Source organism: Carcharodon carcharias, chromosome 27, assembly GCF_017639515.1.
Source record: "Carcharodon carcharias isolate sCarCar2 chromosome 27, sCarCar2.pri, whole genome shotgun sequence".
Lineage (NCBI taxonomy): Eukaryota > Metazoa > Chordata > Chondrichthyes > Lamniformes > Lamnidae > Carcharodon > Carcharodon carcharias.
Genome location: NC_054493.1, coordinates 11,420,126 through 11,445,072, shown reverse-complemented (window position 1 = coordinate 11,445,072; position 24,947 = coordinate 11,420,126). Strand labels below are relative to the sequence as shown.

General features: G+C 45.0%; 2 protein-coding genes across 3 annotated transcripts; one reads left to right on the top strand and one right to left on the bottom strand.

Moving 5' to 3' along the window:
- Positions 1-1,309: 1,309 nt before the first annotated feature.
- Positions 1,310-21,539, bottom strand: LOC121270169 (zinc finger protein 664-like). Its single transcript, XM_041175472.1, has 3 exons — positions 21,372-21,539; positions 16,237-16,382; positions 1,310-2,555 (listed from the first exon to the last, which is right to left on the bottom strand). Exons 1-3 carry the CDS (start codon positions 21,537-21,539, stop codon positions 1,652-1,654), a joined length of 1,218 nt encoding a protein of 405 aa, XP_041031406.1. The 3' UTR covers positions 1,310-1,651.
- LOC121270575 (zinc finger protein 737-like) lies at positions 21,250-24,484 on the top strand. Of its 2 annotated transcripts, none has more exons than XM_041175946.1 (2): positions 21,250-21,347; positions 21,964-24,484. In XM_041175946.1, exon 2 carries the CDS (start codon positions 22,303-22,305, stop codon positions 23,155-23,157), a length of 855 nt encoding a protein of 284 aa, XP_041031880.1. In that variant the 5' UTR covers positions 21,250-21,347; positions 21,964-22,302; the 3' UTR covers positions 23,158-24,484. The 2 variants fall into 2 exon arrangements, with proteins under 2 accessions (XP_041031880.1, XP_041031879.1); XM_041175945.1 differs by having other exon boundaries at positions 21,277-21,299.
- The last annotated feature ends 463 nt before the right edge of the window (positions 24,485-24,947 follow it).

Sequence of the window (24,947 nt, the reverse complement as noted above, 5' to 3'; positions counted from 1 at the left end):
AGAGAGTTGTCAGGATCTGGAACTCTCTCCCTGAAAACGTGCTGGAACCTGATTCTATGTTTAGACTCCGCCCACTCATCCTAGATTCCCCAACCAGTGGAAATAGTTTCTCTCCCTGTCTGTTCCAATTAATATCCCGAAAACTTTGATCAAATCACCTCTTCATCTTTTAAATTCCAGGGATTACAACCCTCACAGTGAGGTGATGTATTTTAGCAGGAGGAATAGGGAGGGGGAAGATATAATTCATGGCACAGTTCTAAAGAGTGAGCATGGACAGAGGGACCTGGGGCTTCATTGCTTTGATCTCTGAAGGTGACAGGATGTTTTAAGAGAGAAGTTAGCAAAGCCAATTGGATCTTGAGCTACATAAATAGTGATATTGAGTACAAAAACAGGAAGTTATACTGAATCTTTGCAAAGCTCTGGTTAGGCCACAATTCAAGAATTGCATCCAGTTCTGGTCACCTCACTTTAGGAAGGATGTGAAGGTCCTTGAGAAAGTGCAGAGGAGATTTACCACGCTTGTTCCTACAAAGGAGTTTGAGCAGAGATTGAGAGGTGTACAAGATTATGACAGGTTTAGATAAGGCAGATAAAGAAAAACTGTTCCCATCAGCTGATCGTCCAAGGACTCAATGACGCAGGTTTAAGGTTTTGGGTAAAAGGTACGGGAGATGTGAGGAAGAATGTTTTTATGCAGTGAGTGATAATGACCTGGAACTTGCTGCCGATGAGGGGGGTGCAGAAATGGACATGATGAATGATTTCAAAATCTTATTGGATAGATGTTCGAGGGAAATAAACCTGCAAGGATGCAGGGATAGAGCAGGGGAATGGGTCTGATTGGATTACTCCAGAGAACTGGCATGGACTCAAATGGGCCTAATGGCCTCCTCTGTGCCAAAATGACTCTGTGACTTTTCTGTGTAATCTCATTCTGTAGTTTAACCCTTGGAGCTCAGATCACTCAGGTAAGTATGTGCTACACTCACTCCAAGGCCATTCTATCCTTCCTGATGTTTGTTGCCTGGAACTGAACACAGTTCTTCAGGTGTGCTCTAACCAGGGTTTGTGTGTCTCGGCATTTTTCTAGTCACACCTGAAATCTTCGCAGAGTCACAGATTCGGCCCATCGAGTCTGCACCAACATGTGAAAAACACCTGACCTACCTACCTAATCCCATTTACCAGCACTTGGCCCATAGCCTTGAATGTTGGTCAAGATGTCAAGACCCATTGGTCCCTAATAGGCCCAACTCTTTCCCTGGTTATCCTCTTCCCATTGGCAATGAAAAAAAATATTTAGATCCCTGCAGTTAAATCTTTCAGATACTGAATTGGAGATTTTTCACCAAATATCAATTTACAACTGTAGTAAAAGTTCATAATTTTATTGTCAAGGGGTTCCGACTGAAAGTTCTTGAAATTAAGGGGAAGGATCACAGATGGTGCTTTTAAAAAGGGACACTGCAGCCCTGAAAATCAGTGACATCTCCAGAATATTAAACTCCAGCCAGTTTTAGGGTTGTTAACATCAGCAGAAAAAAATATTGCCAGACTATCAATACTAAACAAGCTTAAAAACAGCAAGAACAGCAGAATCCAACCCCTGCAGTCAATTATGAACTTGCTGATGTCTCAGGAGGCATCATGACTGAGTGAATCCCTGCCCACACACACAGCATTTGAATGACCTCTTCTCAGTGTGAGTGCGTTGGTGGGTCAGCAGGTTGAAAGACTTTGCAAATCCCTTCCCACACGGCGAGCAAGTGAATGGTCTCTCCCCAGTGTGAACTCGCTGGTGTGCATTGAGGTTGGATGACTGACTGAATCCTTTCCCACATATGCAGCATGTGAACGGTCTCTCTGCAGTGTGAGTGCGTTGGTGAGCAGTGAGGTTGGATGACTGTCTGAAACTCTTCCCACAGGAAGTGCAGCGAAATGGTCTCTCCCCAGTGTGAACTCGCTGGTGTAAGATGAGGGAGGATGCCTGTCTAAAACTCTTTCCACAGGAAGTGCAGCTGAATGGCTTCTCCTCAATGTGAGTTTGCTCGTGTGACAGCAGGTGGGATGACCCAGTGAATCCTTTCCCACACACAGAGCAAGTGAACAGCCTCTCTCCAGTGTGAACTCGCTGGTGTGTCAGAAGGTGGAATGACTGAGTGAATCCCTTCCCACACTCAGAGCAGGTGAATGGCCTCTCCCCAGTGTGAGTGCGTTGGTGTACAGTGAGTGCTGAAGAGTGCCTGAACCTCTTTCCACAGGAAGTGCAGCTGAATATCTTCTCAGTATGAATTCGCTGACCAAAGGCCAGATGCCTGAGTAAATCCCTCCCCACACACAGAGCAGGTGAATGGCCTTTCCCCTGTGTGACTGCCCCAATGGTTTTCCAGCAGGGATGGGTAACTGAATCCTTTCCCACAGTCCTCACATTTCCACGGTTTCTCCATAGTGTGGGTGTCCTTGTGTCTCTCCAGGTTGAATGATCAGTTGAAACCTTGTCCAGACACAGAACATGTGTATGGTTTCTCCTCACTGTGAACGATATGATGCTTTTACAGGCTGTTTAACTGGTTAAAGCTCTTTCCACAGTCAGTTCCTGAGACACTCTCACTCAGGTGTAAGTGTGTATCTTGGTGTTTTTCCAGTCACACTGAAATTCAAAATCTTTGCCCATAGACAGAACAGAGAAACATTTCTCCTTCCACATTCAAAATCTGAGGATATTCAGGTTTTGGTGAATCGAGTGACTGTCAGAAGATGTTTGGTTTGAGTTTCACATCTGCAAATCCTTCCCTTTTAATACCCTGGAAAACGAGTTTATAAAAGTCATCACTGTCAGTCCGGGATATAAATTCAGAACAGACAATTCTAGTTTTAATGGAATATTGTTTTCTCTCTTGTTCCCCCAAAGCTGTAAATCCCCATCCCTCACACTCTTCTATCCTCCCTGGGCTGAAATCCAAACCCATCTCACCGTCTCCACCATTTCTTTCCTCCACTCCCAGTTTTTTCCCTCTCTCTCCTCTGCCTGGGTTCAGTTCTCCAGCTCCTGTTCTGCAGACTGACAATAAAATCAATGAATTAATCATTTTCCCTCCTGGTCACAGACACCCTCAAGCCCCGTCCACTCTCTGTTGCATCATCAAGGTGGCCATACATGCGTCTGCTCCCAGATGAACCAAGATAATGGCCGTTAATCTGGGCATGCTCCTGGGAAGAAGCCCCAGAGCTGCAAACGCAGGACCTGCAGGCTCTTATTGGGGGTTTGGGGCCTCCAGCGAGTGTTTCTGAATCCTCCCGGCCCACCTCCCAGGGTTTCCTTCCTTCACCGAGATCAGAGTCTTCACTGGTTTCAACTGCTGAACACCCTCTCTCTGGCAGGACTGTATGTTTCCATACATACGAACGTATGAATTAAGAGCAGCATAGGCCATTTGGCCCCTCCAGCCTGCTCCACCATTTGATAAGATCATGGCTGATCTGCTTGTGGCCTCAACTCTATTTTCCTATTTACCCCCTATAACCTTCGACTCCCTTGTCAATCAAGAATCTATTTAATTCAGCCTTGAATATATTCGATGACCCAGCCCCACTGGTCTCGGGGAAGAGAATTCCACAGAATAATGGCCCCCTGAGAATGAGCTGGAACCTGCTGCCTATGAGGGGTGGTGGCAATGGACCTGGTGAATGATCTCAAAAGGAAATTGGATGAACACTTGGAAATAAACCTGCAAGAAAACAGGGATAGAGCAGGGAAATGGGACTGACGGGATTGCTCTGGAGAGCTGGCATGGACTCAATGGGCCAAATGGTCTCCTCTATATCATAACGTCTCGGTGACTCTTTTGTGCAATCTCGCCTTGTAATTTAACCCTTCAGGTTCGGATATTATTCAGGTAAATATGTGATACACTCCCTCCAAGGCCATTCTATCCTTCCTAAGGTTTGCTGCCCAGAACTGAACACAGTTCTCCAGGTGTGCTCTAACCAGGATTTGTGTGTGTCGGTGCTTTTCCAGTCACACTGCTTCAGGATCACAGAATAGTTACAGCACAGAAGGAGGCCATTCGGCCCCTTGTGTCTATTCTGGCTCCCTGAAGGAGATATCCATCTCGTGCTACTCCCCTGCCTTCTCTCTGTAGCCCCACACATTCTTCTTTTCCAAACAATACTATCATTTCCTCTTGAATGCCTCGATGGAATCTGCCTCCACCACACTCTCAGGCTGTGCATTCCAGAGTCTAAACACTGGCTGTGTGAAAATGTTTTTCCTCATGTCTCCATTGCTTCTTTCCGCAATTCCCCTCAATCTGTGTCCTCTGACTCTCCATCCTCCCACCAATGAGAGCAGCTTTTCTCTGTTCACTCTATCCAGGCCCCTCATGACTTTGAATACCCTTATCAAATCTTCTCTCAACGTTCTCTTCTCCAAGGAGAACAGTCTGGACTTCTCTAATCTATCTTTGTAACTGGTTCCAGGGATGAGGGGCTTCATTCTCATGAATCTTTTCTGCACTCTCTCTAATGCCTTCACATCCTTCCCAAAGTGTGGTGCCCAGAAATGGACCCAGTCGAGGCCGAACCAGCCTTGTATACAGATTTAACATAACAATCTTGCTATTGTACTTAATGTCCCTATTAATAAAGCCCAGGATACTGTGTGCTTTATGAACTGCTTGCTCAACCTGCCCTGCCACTTCAATGATTTATGCACAGATACATCCTGGTCCCTCTGTTCCTGTACCAACTTTAGACGTGTATTCTTTCTTTTCTATTGTCTCCCAGCATTCTTCTGACCAAAATGAATGATGTCACACTTCTCTGCATTAAATTTCATCTGCCGCTTGTCCACCCTGTCTACGTCCTTTTGAAGTTCCACACTATCGTCCTCGCAGTTCATAATGCTTACAAGTTTTGCAATGTTTGTGAATTTTAAAACTGTGCCCTGTACACCAAGGTCTAAGTCTTTAACACATATCAGAACTAGCAGAGCTCCTAATGCTGATCCTTGGCGAACTCCATTATAAATCTTCATCCAGTCCAAAAAACAGCCATTACCCATGACTCTTTGCTTCCAGGCGCTCAGCCAATTCCTTATCCATGTTGTTACTGTCCCATTGATCACATGAGCTATAACTTTTTTCACAGACCTGTTGTGCGGCACTTTACCAAACACCTTTTGGAAGTCCATCTACACCACATAAACAGGAATACCCTCATCACCCCATCTCTGATACCTCATCAAAAATCTCAAGGAAGTTAGATAAGTTGGTTCTGAAAAAGTATCATATCGGACTCGAAACATTAACCTGTTTCTCGCTCTACAGATGCTGCCTGACTCGCTGAGTTTTTACAGCACTTTGTTTTTCTTTTAGATAAACATGATTCACCATTATTAATTTTGTCTTGAATTATTATTTCTAGAAGCTTCCACACCACAGAAGTTAAACAGATGGACCTGTAGTTGTTGAGCTTATCCTGAGACCCTGTCTGAACAAGGGTGGAACATTTGCGATTCTCCAATCCTCTGAGTCAAGTCTAAGGAAGACTGAAAAGTTATGGCCAGTGCCTCAGCAATTCCCACTGTCATTTTCCTCAGTATCTGTGGATGGAAACCATCCTGGTACCTTGTCTTTCAGTACAGACAGCTTATCCAATATCTCATCAATTTTAAACCCTTCAAGGGTCTCAACTATCTCCTCTTTCATCATGACCTGTGCAATGTCTTTTTCTTTGGTAAAGGCAGGTGCAAATTGTTAGTTTAATACCTCAGCTATGCCCCTTGCCTCTATGTGTAAATCCCCTTTGTGGTCCCTAATCAGCCCCACCCATACCTTTATCCCCCTTTACCTAGTTGTATGCCTACAGAAAACATTTTAGTTTTTATGTTACATGCCTATCTCTTTTCATACTCTCTCTTTGCTTCTCTTAATTGATTTTCCAATTCTGCTTTGAACTTTCTTTATTCAGTTTGGTTCTATTTTACACCACACATCTGCAAGAAGCACATTTTTTCTTCTTCATCTTAATCTTTGTTGTTTTGTCATTGTGAGAGCTCTGGACTGCTTTCGCCTTGTGGGAATATAGCTTGACTGTGTCTGAACTACCTCTTTTTCAAAGGCAGCGAATTTTTCAGTTCCAGTTTCACCTGCCAACTTTTGATTCCAACTTAACTGGGTCAGATCCATTCTTACCCCACCGAAATTGGCTTTCCCCCAGTTCATTATTCTCATACTTACCTGAAACCTTTGCCTACAGACAAACTGTTTCACTTCCACATTCAAACGTTGATGATATTCAGGTCCTGATTAATTGAGTGACTCTGTCAGATGTTGATGTGATGTTTGGATTGAGTTTCCCGTCTGTCAATCCTCCACTTCCAGTGCCCTGTAAGTTTACAATAACCGTCACTATAAATCCAGGGTAGAAACTGAGAAGGGACAAACATTCTCTTGATTTGAGTTTGCTGTGTGTAAATCTTCCCCTTGTAACCCCCTGTAAAAGGAGTTTCCAAAATCCATCCCTGTCAGTCCAGGAAAGAAATTCACAATATCCTCTCCTCCTGTTGACAGGGATAACCGCGCATGCGCCCTGCTGCACAAGATGGCGGCCGTTACCCCTGCTCTCTCACCGAGAGACGAGGATCGGGGCAACTGCCGCCCACAGATACCAGCGAGGAACCGGTAGCTGGTTATTCTGGCTTCAGAACGGCTCAAGGTGTTTACGAAACCTGCCCGTCCACCCGCCGGCTGCATCTCTCCCTCAATTCCGCCTTTTATCTTACCGGCTGCGGACCTGACATACAAGCAGCTTTCCTTCGCCCTCACTCACACTGCGCATGCTCCAAACTCGAGGCGGGACTGCATTTGCGCACTGATACAAAAAAACAAAAAAACTGCAGATGCTGGAAATCCAAAGCAAAAACAGAATTACCTGGAAAAACTCAGCAGGTCTGGCAGCATCGGCGGAGAAGAAAAGATTCGTGATTCCTCTGACACCTTACGTCACATCAACAATTTCCAGTTCCCTGGCCCAAACCGCCTCCTCTTCACCATGGATGTCCAATCCCTCTACACCTCCATCCCCCACCAGGATGGTCTGAGGGCCCTTAGCTTCTTCCTCGAACAGAAGCCCGAACAATCCCCATCCACCCCTACTGTCCTCCGTCTGGCTGCACTTGTTCTCACACTGAACAATTTCTCCTTCAACTCCTCTCACTTCCTCCAAATAAAAGGTATGGCTATGGGTACCCGCATGGGCCCCAGCTATGCCTGTCTCTTTATGGGGTATGTGGAACATTCCTTGTTCCAGTCCTACTCCGGCCCCCTTCCACAACTCTTTCTCCGGTACATCGATGATTACTTCGGTGCTGCTTCATGCTCTCGTCGGGACTTGGAAAACGTTATTAATTTTGCTTCCAATTTCCACCCCTCCATCATTTTCACGTGGTCCATCTCTGACAATTCCCTTCCCTTCCTTGACCTCGCTGTCTCAATCTCTGGTGATAGACTGTCCACCAATATCCATTACAAACCTACCGACTCGCACAGCTACCTCGACTACAGCTCCTCACACCCCGCTTCCTGTTAGGACTCCATCCTATTCTCTCAGTTCCTTCGCCTCCGTCGCATCTGTTCCGATGATGCTACCTTCAAAAACAGTTCCTCTGACATGTCCTCCTTCTTCCTTAAACGAGAGAGGAAGAGAAGGAGCAGGTGTTACATCTTTTGCTTGGGCATGAGGTGGTGCCATAGGAGGGGGTTGAGGAGTAGGGGGTGATGGAGGAGTGGACCAGGGTGTCCCGGAGGGAACGATCCCTAAGGATTGCCGACAGGGGGGGTGACCATGGTCGTTGACAGGGCCCTCAACCGTGTCCGGCCCATCTTCCACGCATCCGCCCTCACGCCTTCTCCACCCTCCTAGAAACATGATAGGGTCCCCCTTGTCCTCACTTATCACCCCACCAGCCTCCGCATTCAAAGGATCATCCTCCACCATTTCCGCCAACTCCAGCATGATGCCACCACCAAACACATCGTCCCTTCACCCCCCCTGTCGGCAATCCTTAGGGATCGTTCCCTCCGGGACACCCTGGTCCACTCCTCCATCACCCCCTACTCCTCAACCCCCTCCTATGGCACCACCTCATGCCCAAGCAAAAGATGTAACACCTGCCCCTTCTCTTCCTCTCTCCTCACCATCCAAGGGCCCAAACACTCCTTTCAAGAGAAGCAGCATCTCACTTGCATTTCCCCCAACTTAGTCTACTGCATTCGTTGCTCCCAATGTGGTCTCCTCTACATTGGAGAGACCAAACGTAAACTGGGCGACCACTTTGCAGAACACTTGCGGTCTGTCCGCAAGAATGACCCAAACCTCCCTGTCGCTTGCCATTTTAAACTCCACCCTGCTCTCTTGCCTATATGTCTGTCCTTGGCTTGCTGCATTGTTCCAGTGAAGCCCAACGCAAACTGGAGGAACAACACCTCATCTTCCAACTAGGCACTTTACAGCCTTCCGGACTGAATATTGAATTCAACAACTTTAGGTCTTAAGTTCTCTCCTCCATCCCCACCCCCTTTCTGTTTGTTCCCCCTTCCTTTTGTTTTTTTCCAATAAAGTATATAGATTTTTCTTTTCCCACCTATTTCCATTATTTTTAAATATTTTTAAATCTTTTATGCTCCCCCACCCCCACTAGAGCTATAGCTTGAGTGCCCTACCATCCATTCTTAATTAGCACATTTGTTTAGATAATATCACCAACTTCAACACCTATGTGTTCTTTTGTTCTGTTGTCTGTGACATCTTTTGATGATCTGCTTCTATCACTGCTAGTTTGTCCCTACAACCACACCACCCCCTCCACTTCTCTCCCCCCACCCAAACCGCACCCCCCCCACCCCCACCCCCACCCCCCACACACCTTAAACCAGCTTATATTTGACTCCTTCCTTGGATTCACCTAGTTCTGTTGAAGGGTCATGAGGACTCGAAACGTCAACTCTTTTCTTCTCTGCCGATGCTGCCAGACCTGCTGAGTTTTTCCAGGTAATTCTGTTTTTGTGTTGCGCACTAATATCCTGCTCCAGCAGCCACACTGCACATGGTTATGTCACAATGTCCAGGTGATTGACGGCAGCTCCGGACCAATGGTGGGAGGGGACGGGACTACAGGACCGAGGTGGTGCGGCTGGCCCTCCAACCAATTGGAGTGAATGAGGGGCGTGGCAGAGCCCGGGTCTCCCTCATTGGCTGAAACTCTGCATCATTTTGAAAACTGATTTGTCTCAAACTCCAGCAGAAAACTGGACCTTTCTGTTTGTGGCTTTAAACAGATGAAACCCTGTGGGGTTTCAACATTTCAACATTTATTACTGAAATTTGGGAACATGGTGAAACGAGGCATAAACTTAAAGGAATAACTGAGCAGACAGGGAATGTCACAACAAGGGGAGTCCTTGGTTTCAATAACTGAACAGGCAGGAGGGTTAGAACAGGTTAGGGAGAAGATTAATACTGTCATCATTCAGAACAACGCAGAATGTAAAGGAAAAACTGATCTCAAAGACAATCTGTTGTAATACGTGTGAAGGGAATGTGCTGAAACAGGGTTTGAAGGAGTTAGATATGTTTTCTATATTGCACAATCACATCAAAGCTTCAAAGATGAGACATGAAAGCCCTCGACATTAATCATGACAAGTGGGAAGCTAACTTATGATTGATGCAATTGGAAACACCAGCTGTGGGGAGGAGTTCACCACCACGGTGACATGTGGTTTCAGAAACTCCAACACAATCAAGGTATCAGCAGAGATCATCCCACAACACGAGTGAGGAATGCCTTCGTACGAGGCTACTATCAGCAGAGATCATCCCACAACACGAGTGAGGAATGCCTTCGTACGAGGCACTTTTGCCTTTACATTATTGGCTTGTTCAGCCATCAGATGGAGTGCAGCAGATCATCTCATCTGATCTCGCCAAAGTTCTGAGGTTGCATTCCCATCATCTCTCACAGATGCTAAACATATGGGACAATCACATTAAAATCTGGAACTCAGATGGGAATATAGATTGGTGTTAGGTGGGAAGATCTGGATCAATGTCTTACGCCAGGAAGACTTAAAATCAGAATGACAGCATTTCAGAACTGATTCCTGTGATATCAGTGATCCCATTGCTAGTAAGACCGATGGAAGTATTTAGTGGAGACAGTAGCATGTTGGAAGATGATGTACAGAAGGATTTTCTAAACTAACTGAGGATAATAGTGAGGGGAAAGGAAGGGATCTGGAAAAAAGACTCTTCGTGTTGTTACAAAGGACATTGGACCTTCCACTTGGTTTGACACACACACACACACACACACAAACCCACATGAATTCACTTCCTATCGATCAGGTGGACCAGGTTTTGCCTCACACCGCCAACCCGACTACTGACTAGGACTGGGGATAAAGTATCAGTGTCTGTCAGGACCAAATAGTTATAGAAATTCAAGTAAACATTACACTCCAGGGACTCAAAGCAGTTTTGACTATCTAATTCCAGCACTTTCTCTGAACCTTAATCTATAAAGGACAACATCTTGAACAGAAGCAACAACAAAAAGTTAAGCCATCAATAGATATTGAGCGGTCTGTGGCCACCCTGGTGATCAGCCCTGGTGGGAGATTTTAGACAATACAGGACATCTTTGCATAATTGCAGCCCCTACTTTCCTATCGATATTATGGATAAACCCCCTTATATTGATGTTCTGGGTGAAGGTCAGGCCACAGAGCAGAATGGATGAAAAGATGGCTCCAAACTCCCTGTAAATCTAACCCTCTGAATTCTGTTTTGTAGCTGTTTTTCCATCCATTCTGCTGCCTGGCCCTTCACACCACACAGCCTGATCTTGGTTACCCTGTAGGTTGTACACACTGTTATGAATAACAAGCTGGTTACAAAACAGAAAACAGAGAGAAGAGGTTAAGCAAAGTGACTCAGACTGGTAAAAGATGGGAATTGATGCTCCACAGGAAGCAATGCTGGGCCCACTGTTATTCACAAATTACATAAACAATTTGGACTCAGAAATCAGAAAGCCAATTTTAAAATTTGGGAGCAGAATTTCAGTAAATCATAGATAGGAATTACCAGTTAACAAAACTTTGTTGCACAATTCGTTAAATCTTTAATTCAGTAGCAGAGTGTACAATGACACGAGGAAGTGATGATCTGATGTATTTATGAATTGTTGTGGTGTCTTTGATGCACGGACCACAGGAGACTCAGGTACAGGTTATGATCATTTATTCGAGCAATTGCAAGGAGGGCACCATCTCAATGTAGCTTGAGAAAGTACTCTGCTAAACTACAAGTGTTCATCATATTTATACATTATTGGTCACGTACAAGAACAATTTCCAGATTTCGATCTCGTCAACATATAGGTTTATGTTAAACAGACAAGTTCCTGGTACAAAAGTACATGCATCATCAGACCCCACCTTCACCCAGGCAGAGACCTGCCTTCCTATCTAAGCTGGGACCATCTGTCCTTCCCCTATCTGTTGAAGAGCACACTTAGTCTATGTTATTGCCATCCTCTGACTCCAGTCTAACTCCCAAAACTCCCAATCTATCATATTTACATTCTTCTTTGTCCAATATGGCCTTGCTGATGCTCGCAAGCCCTGAGAATGTGCAAGGTTCAGCATTCTCTCTGTCCCAGCCTGAACTTTAAACGTTAACTACTTAGCAATTGTGGTTTTGCATGCTGGGATATTTTAAGTCAAGTCCCTTGACCATTACTGTATTCCTTTATTTCCCCCTAACATGAATTAATCGATTACCAAATTGGGAAGTACAGTTAATACTGAGGAAGACTGCAACAAAATCCTAGGATCTAACACAAACACACATCAATATAGCAGGGAATTCTTGAAAACACGGTGCAGGTCCTTCTTTATCTGGAGATCAGATGTCTGTGGTATAATTGTGCCAGGAGTTAAAAGGATCCTGTGAATTCCTCCATGTGTTATTTTAAGACAGACTTTACACTATTTACTTTTAGCTACTTTTTACTATGTTAAAGGTGCGATGTCAACACAAGTTGTTGTTGACATTGGCTTAAAGTCGTGGACTCAGGACTGTCACTAATAAACCTTAAAAACTTAACAGAATAATCACCGCAGTCATTTTTAAACTGGAGACTTATTCCTACCATTTCAGTTTCAGTCAGGAACAGAGCACAGTTTTACATCAACCTTTGATTTAAAAGCATGTTCCCAGACTGCCTGACTCAGGTTGAACAACCACAGTTGTAAAGGAGCCTTCTACTCGGTGCCTGGGAGCGTTGAACCACGATGATTTCAAACAGAAATCAAAGGGTTAGATTTACAGGGAGTTTATATTTTTCCATCCATTTTTCTATGTGGCCTTGGACTCCACACAGCCTGACCTTGGTCATCTTTAGGCTGTATGTACTGCACAGAAGTGACTGTGACATGTTTCTTAAACACCTCACGACTTACCCACATGTGGGTTTTGTTGTCAGTGAAGAGAGATGAGAAAGACCAAAGTGTCATTTTTCCCTCTCAGTGTGACGCTGAAGGACTGTGTTCAGGCTAAAGTTCTGTTCCTGTCGTATGATCCTCCCCTAGATTGTCCTTTCTGAGCTCCAGCCAGGTGATGTTAAACACTCAGATGGGAAAGACAAAATTGTACAACAATGTGTGAAAAACAAAGTTTAACATGCTATGTGACATTTATCCAGAATATTAAACAGCAGCCCATTGATATGGTTTATGTACTTATATACGAACATACGAATTAGGAGCAGGAGTAGGCCACTTGGCCCCTCAGACTTGTTCTGCCATTCAATAAGATCATGGCTGATCTGATTGTAATCTCAACTACACATTCCTGCCTACCCTGATAACCTTTCACCCCTTGCTTATCAAGAATCTATCTACTTCTGCCTTAAAGATATTCAAAGACTCTGCCTCAACTGCCTTTTGAGGAAGAGAATTCCAAAGTCTCACAACCCTATGAGAGAAAAAATAATTCCTCATCTCTTTCTTAAATGGGCGACCCCTTAAACAGTGGCCCCTAGTTCAAGATTCTCTCAGAAGAGAAAACATCCTTTCCACATCCACCTTGACAAGGCCCCTCATAAGCTTATGTGTTTCAATCAAGTTGCCTCTTACCCATCTAAACTCCAACAGATACAAGACTAGTCTGTCCAACCTTTCCTCATAAGACAACCTGCCTATTCCTGGTATTGATCTACTAATCCTTCGCTGAACTGCTTCCAATGCATTTACATCCTTCCTTAAATAAGGTGACCAATACCACACACAGTACTCCAGATGTGGGCTCACCAGTGCCCTGTATAACTGAAGCATAACCTCCCTACTCTTGTATTCAATTCCCCTCACAATGATTGACAACATTCTTTCAGCTTTGCTTGTTGCACCTGCATGCTAATATTTTGTGATTCATGCAACAGGGCATCCAGATCCTACTGAATCTCAGAGCTCTGCAATCTCTCATCATTTGAATAATATGCTCATTTTTTTAATTCTTCCTGCCAAAATGGACATCGTCATATTTTCCCACATTATACTCCATTTGCCAGATCTTTGCTCACTCACCTAACCTGTTTGGATCCTTTTGTAGCCTCCTTATGTCCTCGTCACAATTTATTTTCCTACCTGTGTGTCATCAGCAAATTTAACAACCGTACCATCGGTTCCTTCATCCAGATCATTTATATAAATTGTAAAGAGTTGAGGGCCCAGCACTGATCCTTGTGGCACACCACTCGTCACATCCTGCTAATCAGAAAAAGACCCATTTATGCCTACTCTCTTCTTCCTGTTAGCTAGCTAATCTTCTATTCATATCAATATGTTACCCCCCCTACACCATGAGATTTCATTTTCCGCAATAACCTTTAATGAGGCACCTTATCAAATGCCTTCTGAAAATATAGGTACAGTACATCCACCAGTTCTCATTTCTCCACAGCACCTATTACTTCTCAAAGAGCCCCAATAAATTGATTTCCCTCTCACAAAACCTTGTTGACTCTGCCTGATTACCTTGAATTTATCTACGTGCCCTGTTATAATGCTTCTAACATTTTCCCTGTGACAGAAGTTAAGCTAACTGGCCTATAGTTTTCTGCTCTCTGTCTCCCTCCCTTTTTGAATAAAGGCGTTACATTTTCTCTTTTCCTATCTGATGGAACCTTCTCCAAATCTAATGAATTTTGGAAAATTAAAACAAATGCATCAACTATCTCACTAGCCACTTCTTTTAAGACCTGAGGATCCATCAGGCCAGGGGGACTTGTCAGCCCGCAGCTCCAACAATTTGCTCAATACCACTTCCCTGGTGATTGTAATTTTCTGGAGTTCCTCCCTCCCTTCCAATTCCTGATTTACAGCCATTTCTGGCAAGTTACTTGTACCCTCTATAGTGAAGACGATGCAAAATACCTCTTTAATTAATCTGCCATCTCCTTACTTTCCATTAATAACTCCCAAGATTCACTTTCTATAGGAGCAACCTTCACTTTGTTAAAACTTTTCATTTTTAAATATCAATATTTACTCTTACTATCAGTCTTTATATTTCTAACTAGTTTTCTCTCATACTCGAATTTTTCCCTCTTTATTAATCTTTCAGTCATCCTTTTCTTTTTTAAAATTCTGTCCAGTCTTCTGAGCTGCCACCCATCTTTGCACAATTATATTTCAGCAGAAACAAACTCCAGCTGTCAGAATGAAAGAATTTAATCCTGAACAGGATTAACAGCAACAGTAACCACAGATTTCAATCCCCATAGTCACTTGTGAACTCGCTGATGTGTCAGCTGGGTGGATGACTGAGTGAAGCCCTTCCCACACACGGAGCAGGTGAATGGCCTCTCCCCAGTGTGAACTCGCTGGTGTGGCAGCAGATCCTTTTCACTTTTAAAGGTCTTCTCACACTCAGAACATTTAAAAGGTCTCTGATCAGTATGAACATGTTGATGTGTCAGAAGGTGGGATGACCGAATGAATCCTTTTCCACACAAGGAACATGTGAATGGCCTCTTGCCAGTGTGAACTCGTTGATGTGTCAACAGATCAGATGAATTGGTGTATCCCTTCCCGCACATGGAGCAGGTGAATGGCCTCTCCCCAGTGTGAATTCGCTGGTGTGTCAGTAGTTTGGAAGGCCGATTAAATCCCTTGCCACAGATAAAGCAGGTGTATGGGCTGTCCCCAATGTGAATTCTCTGGTGATTCAGAAGCCTGGATAATCGGTTAAATCCCTCTCCACATAAGAGGCAGATGAACGGTCTCTCCCTCGTGTGAATGAGCTGGTGTGTCAGCAGGTAGGATGACTGAGTGAATCCCTTCCCGCATACGGAGCAGGTGAATGGCCTGTCTCCACTGTGAGTTTGCTGGTGCCTCTGAAAGTTTGATGAATGACCGATTGCCTTCCCACACACGGAGCAGATGACTGAACTCTGCTCAGTATGAATGTGCTGGTGTCTCAGAAGGTTGGATGAACTAGTGAATCCCTTCTCACACACAGCGCAGGTGAACAGCCTCTCCCCAGTGTGACTGCGTTGATGAATTTCTAGCTTTGATGGGGAACCAAATCCCTTCCCACAGTCCCCACATTTCCATGGTTTCTCCATGGTGCCGGTGTCCTTGTGGCTGTCCATGTTGGATGGTCAGCCCAAACCTCGTACACAGTTTATCTCTGTTGTGAATGATTAGATGTTTTTTCAGGCTGTGCAATTGGTTAAAACATTTCTCCTTCTACATTAAAGGTTCAATGATATGTATTGAGTGAATCTGTCAGATTTTGACGTGATCTTTGGTTTGAGTTTCCTGTCAGCAAATCTTCCTGTTCACTTCGCTGAACTGCTGTAGTTCATGTGGTGTCAGCGCTGTTAGGAAGGGAATTCCAGGATTTCGACCCAACGACAATGAAGGAACGGCAATATATTCCCAAATCTGACTTACGATGGAAAAAAGGTTATTGATAAAGCAGTGAAGATGGTTGGGCCCAGGATACTGTCCTGAGGAATTCCTGCAGGGATGTCCTAGGATTGAGATAACAAAGAATTTTTAAAAAATAAACTGATAAATGTTAAATTGTTTTGTTGATAAAAGAGATACTCATTTAATTTTTCAGAGATGAATGATTCCCCAGGGGTTCACTCTGACTCACCTGACTGACTGACTCAGGGTCCAGTCCTCAATTCCACCCCCCCCTCGATTGGTGACTGAACTCGCTGCTCCCTTTGCTCCTCCGGCCTCTGAGCTCCTCTTGCTGTTGTTTCCCACGACAGTCAATGCCCGCTCTCCAACATGACCCTGTCAGATGGAGTTCAGGGGCTCAGAGGAAGAAAAGAAAATAAGGCGGTGAATCTGAGTTGGGAAAAACAAGGAGAGAAACAGGATTCAATGGAGAAACTGAGCGGGGGCGAGCGCAGCCTCAGGTACAGCGAGTGCGGCTCTCAGAGGCCGAATGAGAGCGGCCGTGCGGTGATCTCCCCGGGTTGGGGGGCTGGGGGTCGGGGGTCGGGGCTGCCCATTAAAGCGATGCTGCAGCGCCTCCCCGATCCTCGCCGCCGCTTCCCGGTTTCTTCTCCCGTTTCCACCGAGTCCGACTCACAACAAAGGAGCCACCCAGAATGCCCCGCGGCTGGCCCTGGGGAGCATGCGCACTCTCAGCGCTTGGAGAAAGGAGCGAGTTGGATAGAGCGGTTTCTGAGGCGCGGAGATTTGTGGGAGGGGTAGCCACCATTAATCAGCAGCTGCAGGTAAGTGTTTTCCTGCATCCTGGCAAAAACTCAACAGAATGGAATTCTTTTTCGGTTCTCGCTGCACATATTCTGTTTAAACAACATAATATTTCCATTGCATTCACCTAGTTCTGTCGAAGGGTCATGAGGACTCGAAATGTCAACTCTTTTCTTCTCCACCAATGCTGCCAGACCTGCTGAGTTTTTCCAGGTAATTCTGTTTTTGTTTTGGATTTCCAGCATCCGCAGTTTTTTGTTTTTATAATATTTCCAGTATTTGCCTCAGGATTGGAATTGGATGCCCTTGCCTGTCCCTGGCCTCTTGAGTGGATCTTTATTGTTCTATCAGTTTGAAAAGGAATGGGGATGGGGGAAAATCTTCTGTGTAGTTTTCAGACCAGTTAAGCCTCAAAATTCCCAATGTGTGGACTGCCAGGGGAGATAGATTCCTCTGAGATGTTCGGTTGCTAAACTGACACAGCCCCTACAAAGTAAACAAGTATTCTCTTCAGAGCAATAATTTCAGTATAGGCTTTTAATTAATTTCCATTTAGTTTTTCAAATTAATTCTTGGGGTGTGGGTTTTTGCCAGCAAGGCCAGCAAATATAGCAGATGAATGCAGCTCCAGTTACACTCGAGAAGCTTGGCAACATCCTGGACAAAGCTGACTGCATGATTGACACTCCACCAACCAGCTTAAATATCCACTCCCTCCACCACCGTTGCAGAGTGGCAACAATGTGTATCATCTATGAGATGCACTGCAGCAACTCGCTAAGTTTTGTTCAACAGCACCTTCAAACACACGACTTTTATCACTTAGAAGGACAAGGCCAGCAGACTCAAGAAACACTGCCACCTGCAATTCTCCCTCCAAGCCACTCACCATCTTGATGTGGAACTATATCACCATTCCTTCACTATCAGCTGATCAAAATCCTGGAACTCCTTTCCAGCAGCAGTGTGGTGTGCCTACACTACATAAACTGCAGCAGCTCAAAAAGATGGCTCACCACCACCTTCTCAAGGGTAATTAGTGATGGGCAATAAATGCTGGCCACGCCAGCAATGCCCACATCCCGTGAAATCCAACCTGCTCCACACGAAGCTGATTGTGGGCCTTCTTTATCCACAGCTGTCTTTGTGCTGAAGGCACTTTGACAATGCTGTTAGGTATGGGATTGCAGGATTTTCGCCCAGCAATGATGAAGAAACAGAGAGTCCAAGTCAGGATGGTGTGTGTGACTTGAAAAGAACATGAAGGTTTCCACATGCATCTGCTGTTATTGTCTTTAAAGTGGGTGGAAGTCACAGTTTTAGGAGGTCATGTCTAAGTTCTTGTCAACATGTCAATGCATAAGACCCCTCTCCTTCAGTATGATTCCCACACCACAGCCCTAAACCTTCTACCTCTCTGCCTGCTTCTGTTGAGGCCTCAGTCTTATTGTAGGTCAATAGTGGGTGGCACGTTCCCTACCCTGATGGACAGCAATGACCCAGTTAGGTTTTACAATCCAACAGTTTTCATGGTCACTTTTTCCTCGTGTTTGCTCCACAAATGACTAAATTCATTCAGTTCAGTTTCATTACCTGTCTATGCTTTTGTGCGTTCTCCCTCACTCCCTTTGCCCTGTTTTAAATTCATTTTACAGGGTATTAGAAAGGAAGGATTGCAGATGGAAGCTCAAAACAAATATCAAGTCAAAATTGGACAGTATCAGCCTTTGAATGTGGAAGGAAAAAACACTGTTCACAGCGGGGATGAACCGTACACATGCCTTGTGTGTGGACGAGGCTTCAGCCATTCATCTGGCCTGTTGAGATACATGCACAGTCACACTGAGAAGAAACCAGATAAATGTGGGGACTTGGGGAAGGTATTTAATCACTCATTTCAGCTGGAGACTCATCGACTCAGACACACTGGGTAGAGGCCATTGACCTGCTCCAAGTGTGGGAAGGGGTTCTTTAATTTCTCTGCCCTGTTGAGATACCTGCAGCTTCACAATGACGAGAGAGTCCAAATGTTCTGGCTGCGAGAAGATCTTGTGGGCTGAAAAAGCACCAACACATTCACTCCTGTTCCAGGTCGCTCAGCTGCTCTCAGTGTGGGTAGGGGTTCAGGCAATTGTCCAACCTGCTAACACACCAACTAGTTCATACCGGGAAGAGGCCGCTCACCTGCTCCGATTGTGGGAAGGGATTTCCTTGTTAATCCCACCTATTGATACACCAGCTGGTTCACACTTGGAAAAAACCCTTCACTTGCTCCGAGTTTGGGAAGGGATTCTCTGAGTCGCCCCATCTCCTGATACACTAGCAAGTTCACACCAGAGAGATGCCATTCACCTGCTCTGTGTGCGAGAAGGGATTCATTACTTCATCTCATCTGTGAAGACACCAGCACATTCACACTGATAAGACAACATTTCAATACCAAAAGTAAAAATGATCTGCTGACATACCAACACTCTCACGTCGAAGAAAGTCTGTTCATCTGCTTCATGTGTGGGATACGATTTACTCAGTTATCCACTCTGCTGACTCACCAGCGAGTTCACAACTGACTGTGGAGGTTGGAATCTGCTGTTAATCTCAGGCAGGATTGAACCACATTCCTTGTGAGAGTCAGGGTTTGTCTCGGATGGTAATAATCCCATCATTGGGCATGAGTTTAATATTCTGTTTGAATGTGGAATAAATCAACTTTGGTTTAAACACATTGTTGTAGATTTTTGTCTTTCTCAATTGAGTGTTTAGCATCATCTGGCTGGAGCTCAGAAAGGACAATCTGGGGGAAATGCATAGGGCTTCAACCTGGACACAGTCCAGCAGCACAATGACCATCCACATCAAATCCCTGTTCGGTAAAATCAAACACAGGTGTTTATTTCCCATGTAGTTATCTGATCTTTTCATTTTGTACTGTTTACTCTGATCTCCATAGTAACTTGGATATTGTGCTTCCCTTCCTCATTTCCAATTAAATAATATAAGATTTTATTCTCCCAATTATCCTGAACATCATATGGATCTCCCCAAATAGCCTCCTAGCCCTACCTCTTTTCACAATGTTTTTTTTAACATTACTTCATCTCCCATTTAGGAGATGATGTAACGGATGGGGTTGTTCTCCCTGGAGGTGTTGAATAGGCTTCCTCCATGACAGCTTTTGTCAGTGTTGTTTATCCAGAGTGATTAAAGCTCTTGAGCATCCCACCGGAAGTTGGGCGGTAGAGGATGTGGAAATGTATTACACACCCATAAGATGACAGACCTGTTTCATTACTTCTACTGTGAAATGAGAATCAATATCACTCTATCCTTTTCAGAAAGCCCCATCTGGTAAAGATCTATTCCCATGAGATATTGGCTGTAGTGATTGCATCATTATTACATACCAAGAAATCTTAAATCCACCGAGTAAACATATCTATAATTACCATGATATCCTAATCCCCTCCTTTTATGTGCATAATGGACCTGTGTAATCAATCTGCAATGCTTCCCAGGAACATCATTGAGGTGGGATGTGTCCATTGGAACCTTAAATTTTGAAGATCTGGATTGATTTGGACACAGATGAGACACAGATTCAGGTGATGATGGACATCCTGGTGCACCCTAGTGCATCCTCTGCCACCAAAAGTAATTGTGACATATAGATGACTTGAAAAAGAGAAACATGTCCCCAATTTGACCCATGAACAAAATGAATCCTTTTCTGAGCCATTGAGGTGTGACTCAAGTCAAATTAGGGCCATCCATGTAATAGAAAAACTTCGTCATGTCAGATGAGTGAGTCCTTACTTGCTGTGAGGGATGAGGTAAAGTCTCCTATGGTGTATGGCCTCTTTGACTATAGTCACATCAGGATCCTGACAAATTTTAAAATCAGGTTTAACTGGAGTCTGTCATATTGGTGCCAATGGTGGAGTTTTGGGTGGATCCCAAGCACATCCCAGGAGCTTTCCTAGTGAGTCAGTCTGCCTGGTTATTACCTTCTTCACTAACTCCTGCTGTTGATGTACCTTCACCTTACAAATAGCAAATTGCCCCGGACACTTACCAGCAATATCCCAAATCATTCGGAGCTTGGAGTGGTGGGTGAGTGGTTTCCTTGTTGTGTTTTTTTTTGCCAGAGAAATGGGTTTCCCTGAAGGAGTTCCAACCCAAGGAGGTTTCACAATAGTTCCTGATTCAATCAGTGACGGTTTGAAGGGCTTTGATCACAATAACCTCAGATTTCTGGACTAAATATTGTGGTAGGCATTTACTAAGGATACTATTTTGTGTTGCCAATTCAATGGCGGATTATTTATCCAGAATGCCCCGCGCTGCGGAAAGTCTCCTATCAATGATTGTCGGAGTCCAGTGCGCAGGTGCAGTGTGGGTGTGCGCTCTGAGCATGCTCAGTGTCAGTCATGGTGACTGAGTGAGGAGGAGCGGACGGTTCGGGAGGCGGGAGGAGATTGTGAGCACAGGGTAGGAATGGAACCCGCGGCTGGACTGGGAACTGGATCAACTTCTGGGGTAGGCCCCAGGCCCCGTGTTTACCCCGCGGTGACAGGCCCGGGGGGAGGGAGCGATGGAGCCGGCGGCTGGACGGGGAAGATTTGGAAACACTTTGTGGATCCGCAAACCCTGAGGAATAATTGTCAGCTCCTGGTTTGCAGCTGCGGGGCTTCTCCCTCCCGGGAACAGGCCCAGGTTAACGGCCGCCATCCTGGGTCAGCGAGTGGAGGATGGTTCACATCAGAGGATGGGGGAGGGGGGACAATAAATAAGAGGTTACACTTTGGGCTCAAACCAATGAGGAATCTGATCTGTGGGAAGGAAGGAAACCCTGGGAGGTGGGCGGGGAGGATTCAGAAACACCCGCTGGAGGCCCCAAACCCCCAATAAGACTCATTGATTTTATTGTCAGTCTGCAGACAGGAGCTGGAGAACTGAACCCGGGCAGAGGAGAGGGAGGGAGAAAACTGGGACTGGAGGAAAGAGCTGGTGAGATGGGTTTGGATTTCAGCCCAGGGAGGAGGGAGAGCGTGTGGGATGGGGATTTACAGCTTTGGGGGAACAAGAGAGGAAGAAATGTTCCATAGAAACTACAATTGTCTGTTTTGATAACTTTTGTAAACTCCCTTTACAGAATATTAGAAGGAAGGATTTGCAGATGTGAAACTCAAACCAAACATCATATCACAATTTGGATGACTCACTCTGAATATTGTTGGCCTTTGAATGTGGAAAGAGAAATGTTCCTCTGTTCAGTCTATTGGAAAAGATTTCAAACACCAGTGTGGCTGGAAAAGCACCGACACACACACCCAAGTGAGCGTTCCAGTGAACTGACTGGAAAGAACTTTAACCAGTTACACAGTCTGAAAAACATCACACCATTCACAGTGAGGAGAAACTGTAGAAGTGTTGTATGTGGATGAGGCTTCACTGATTGTCCAACCTGGAGAGACACAAGCACCCTGGTACCATGGAGAAACCATGGAAATGTCGGGACTGTGGTAAAGGATTCAATTATCCATCCCTTCTGGAAATTCATCAACACAGTCACACTGGGGCCAGCACACAGGAGAAACTATGGAAATGTGAAGATTGCGGTAAAGGATTCAATTATCCATCCCAGCTGAAAAACCACCAACACATTCACGCTGTGGAAAAGCCATTCACCTGTTCAGTGTGTCGGAAGGGATTCACTGGGTCATCCCATCTGCTGACACACCAGCTTATTCACACTGAGGAGAAGCCATTCATCTGCACTTACTGTGGAAAGAGATTCAGATCTTCTTCCAACCTCACTGCACACCAGCGAATTCACAGTGGGGAGAGGCCGTTCGCCTGCTCGGTGTGTGGGAAGGGGTTCACTGGGTCATCCCACCTGCTGACACACCAGCTTATTCACACTGAGGAGAAGCCATTCATCTGCACTTACTGTGGAAAGCGATTCAGATCTTCATCCAACCTCACTGCACACCAGCGAATTCACACTGAGGAGAGGCCGTTCACCTGCTCCTTGTGTGAGAAGGAATTTGCTCGGTTATCCAGCCTCCAGAACCACCAGCAGGCTCACACTGAGCAGAAGCTATTCACCTGCAGCTCCTGTGGAAAAAGGTTCAGGTGTTCATCCAGCCTTATTAAACATCAGCGAGCTCACACTGGGGAGAAGCCATTCATCTGCTCTGTGTGTGGGAAGGGATTCACAAAGTCCTCCAACTTGGCGATACACCAGAGAATTCACACTGGAGAGAGACCGTTCACTTGCTCCATGTGTGGGAAGAGATTCACTCAGTCACAACACCTGCTGAGACACCAGCAAATTCATAAATGACTGCAGGGATTGGTTTCTGCTATTTTTGCTGCTGTGAATCAGATCCAGCATTGGTATTCTGATGTTATTAACAATCCTATAACTGACTGAAGTTGAATGGTCCGGAGGTGTCACTGATTTTTGGGTCTGCAATGTCCCTTTTTAAAAGCACCATCTGTGATCTTTCCCCTTTGTTTAAGAAATCTCAACAAGAACCCACTTACAATAAAATTATGAACTTTTACTTCAATCCTAAATTGATCTTTGATGAAAAATCTACAATTCAGTGTCTGAAAGGTTCCTCCGATTAACATCTCCAATTAGAAAGTGCTAATTAATCCTTGCTGACAATTCTTAATGACTTCCACATTTTTCATAGTGACACCTCCATTATGAAATTAAGTTAAGGAACATAAACAAAACAGTAAAAGATTTTACTGGCACATCAATAAAAGCTTCATCAATCAACATTGATATTGATGAAGTTTGGAAGTCGCTGAGTTCTGACACAGCAGCAGCAACATTTGGTTAAGATGGAATCCACAACAAAGGCTGGTTTGAGACTCACTCAGCAGAGAAGGCATCTGTCATTGAAGCAAAAAGCAAAGCCCACCAGATGCACAGCATAGAACACTCCATCATTTAAAAGTATCAAGACAGTTGTGCAAAAAGACAGGGTGATGATGTGCAAATAAACTCTGGATCAACCTACATGAAATCCAAACCACCTGTTACAATGGTAATCTGCGTGCTATGTATGATGTGATCAAGAGCACACTTGGTGCTACCATCACCAAAGTTGCCCCCTGAAATTGAAATCGACAGATGGTGAAGTACTTACCAACAGATGTAAACATATGTCCTGCTGGGTTGAACACTATTGTCAGCTGTACACCCATGAGATGGACATCTCCCAGTTTCCATTTGACCCTCTCCCACAGCTTCCTGTCAGGGTTGAGTTGGATAAGCTCAAAAAGACCATTGATTGCTTAGCAAGCAGGAAGGCACCCGGCAAGGATGGAATTGCAGCCAAACTGCTCAAGCACAGAAAGTCCCATCTGCTGCCACTTTCACGATCTCTGTCTCTATTGGAAGGTATGATCCCTTCAACCCGATATGTGTGCAAAAATCATCACCACAAATAAAAGCAAAGACTACAGGGGCATCTCACTTCTCAGTGTCACAGGGAAGACCTTCGCTAGGGTCATGCTTAAAAGACTACATCTACATGCAAACCGGTTGGGGATGGGGTACGGGGAAGCAGCAGAGTCGAGCCTGAGACAGAAGTCTTTTGTTCTCTGGAACATTTGGAAACAGCAGCTTATTGTGAATAGTATAATTCAATAAATAAAGTACTTGCAGAAAATAGACTCTGAACAACCCTGATTAGATTAATTAGTTTTCTAAAATTAATTTAACAACTGACTATTTCAGACTGGTACATTCTTTGTTTATAATATGAGTTGTTCATTGAATCAAGTTCGAATGAGAGTCCCTGACCTGTGAAGGGATTTGCTTTGATACAGGACTAGCTAACCGGCTAGGAGCAGTGGAACCCGAGTCTCGGCTGATTATCGTGAATCAGTGCCAGTTTTCAGTCGTGGTGACCTGCTCATGAAGGGTTCGATGGGGGCCCACAATGGCTCTGTATTGCTATCAGGCTCTTGGAAAGGCCTGGCTGCCGAGTGAGTGTGTGGGGGCGTTGGGAAGAGGGGCTGCTAAATGAGTTGGGGTAGAGGTGTAGGTTGGGAAGAGGGGCTGCTGAGTGAATTGGGGGGGGTGGTGTTGGGAAGAGAAACTGCTAAATGGGT

What these genes read in the sequence shown, in the direction of transcription:
- LOC121270169 (XM_041175472.1), bottom strand. Translation starts at nt 21,539, where the DNA reads ATGGCGGCCGTTAACCTGGGCCTGTTCCCGGGAGGGAGAAGCCCCGCA. An exon ending in CCCGGGCCTGTCACCGCGGG is followed by an intron (nt 16,383 to 21,371) that starts GTAAACACGGGG and finishes TCCATCTGACAG; the next exon opens with GGTCATGTTGGAGAGCGGGC. An exon ending in ACCCTGAGTCAGTCAGTCAG is followed by an intron (nt 2,556 to 16,236) that starts GTGAGTCAGAGT and finishes AGCCTGTAAAAG; the next exon opens with CATCATATCGTTCACAGTGA.
- LOC121270575 (XM_041175946.1), top strand. Translation starts at nt 22,303, where the DNA reads ATGGAGAAACCATGGAAATGTCGGGACTGTGGTAAAGGATTCAATTAT.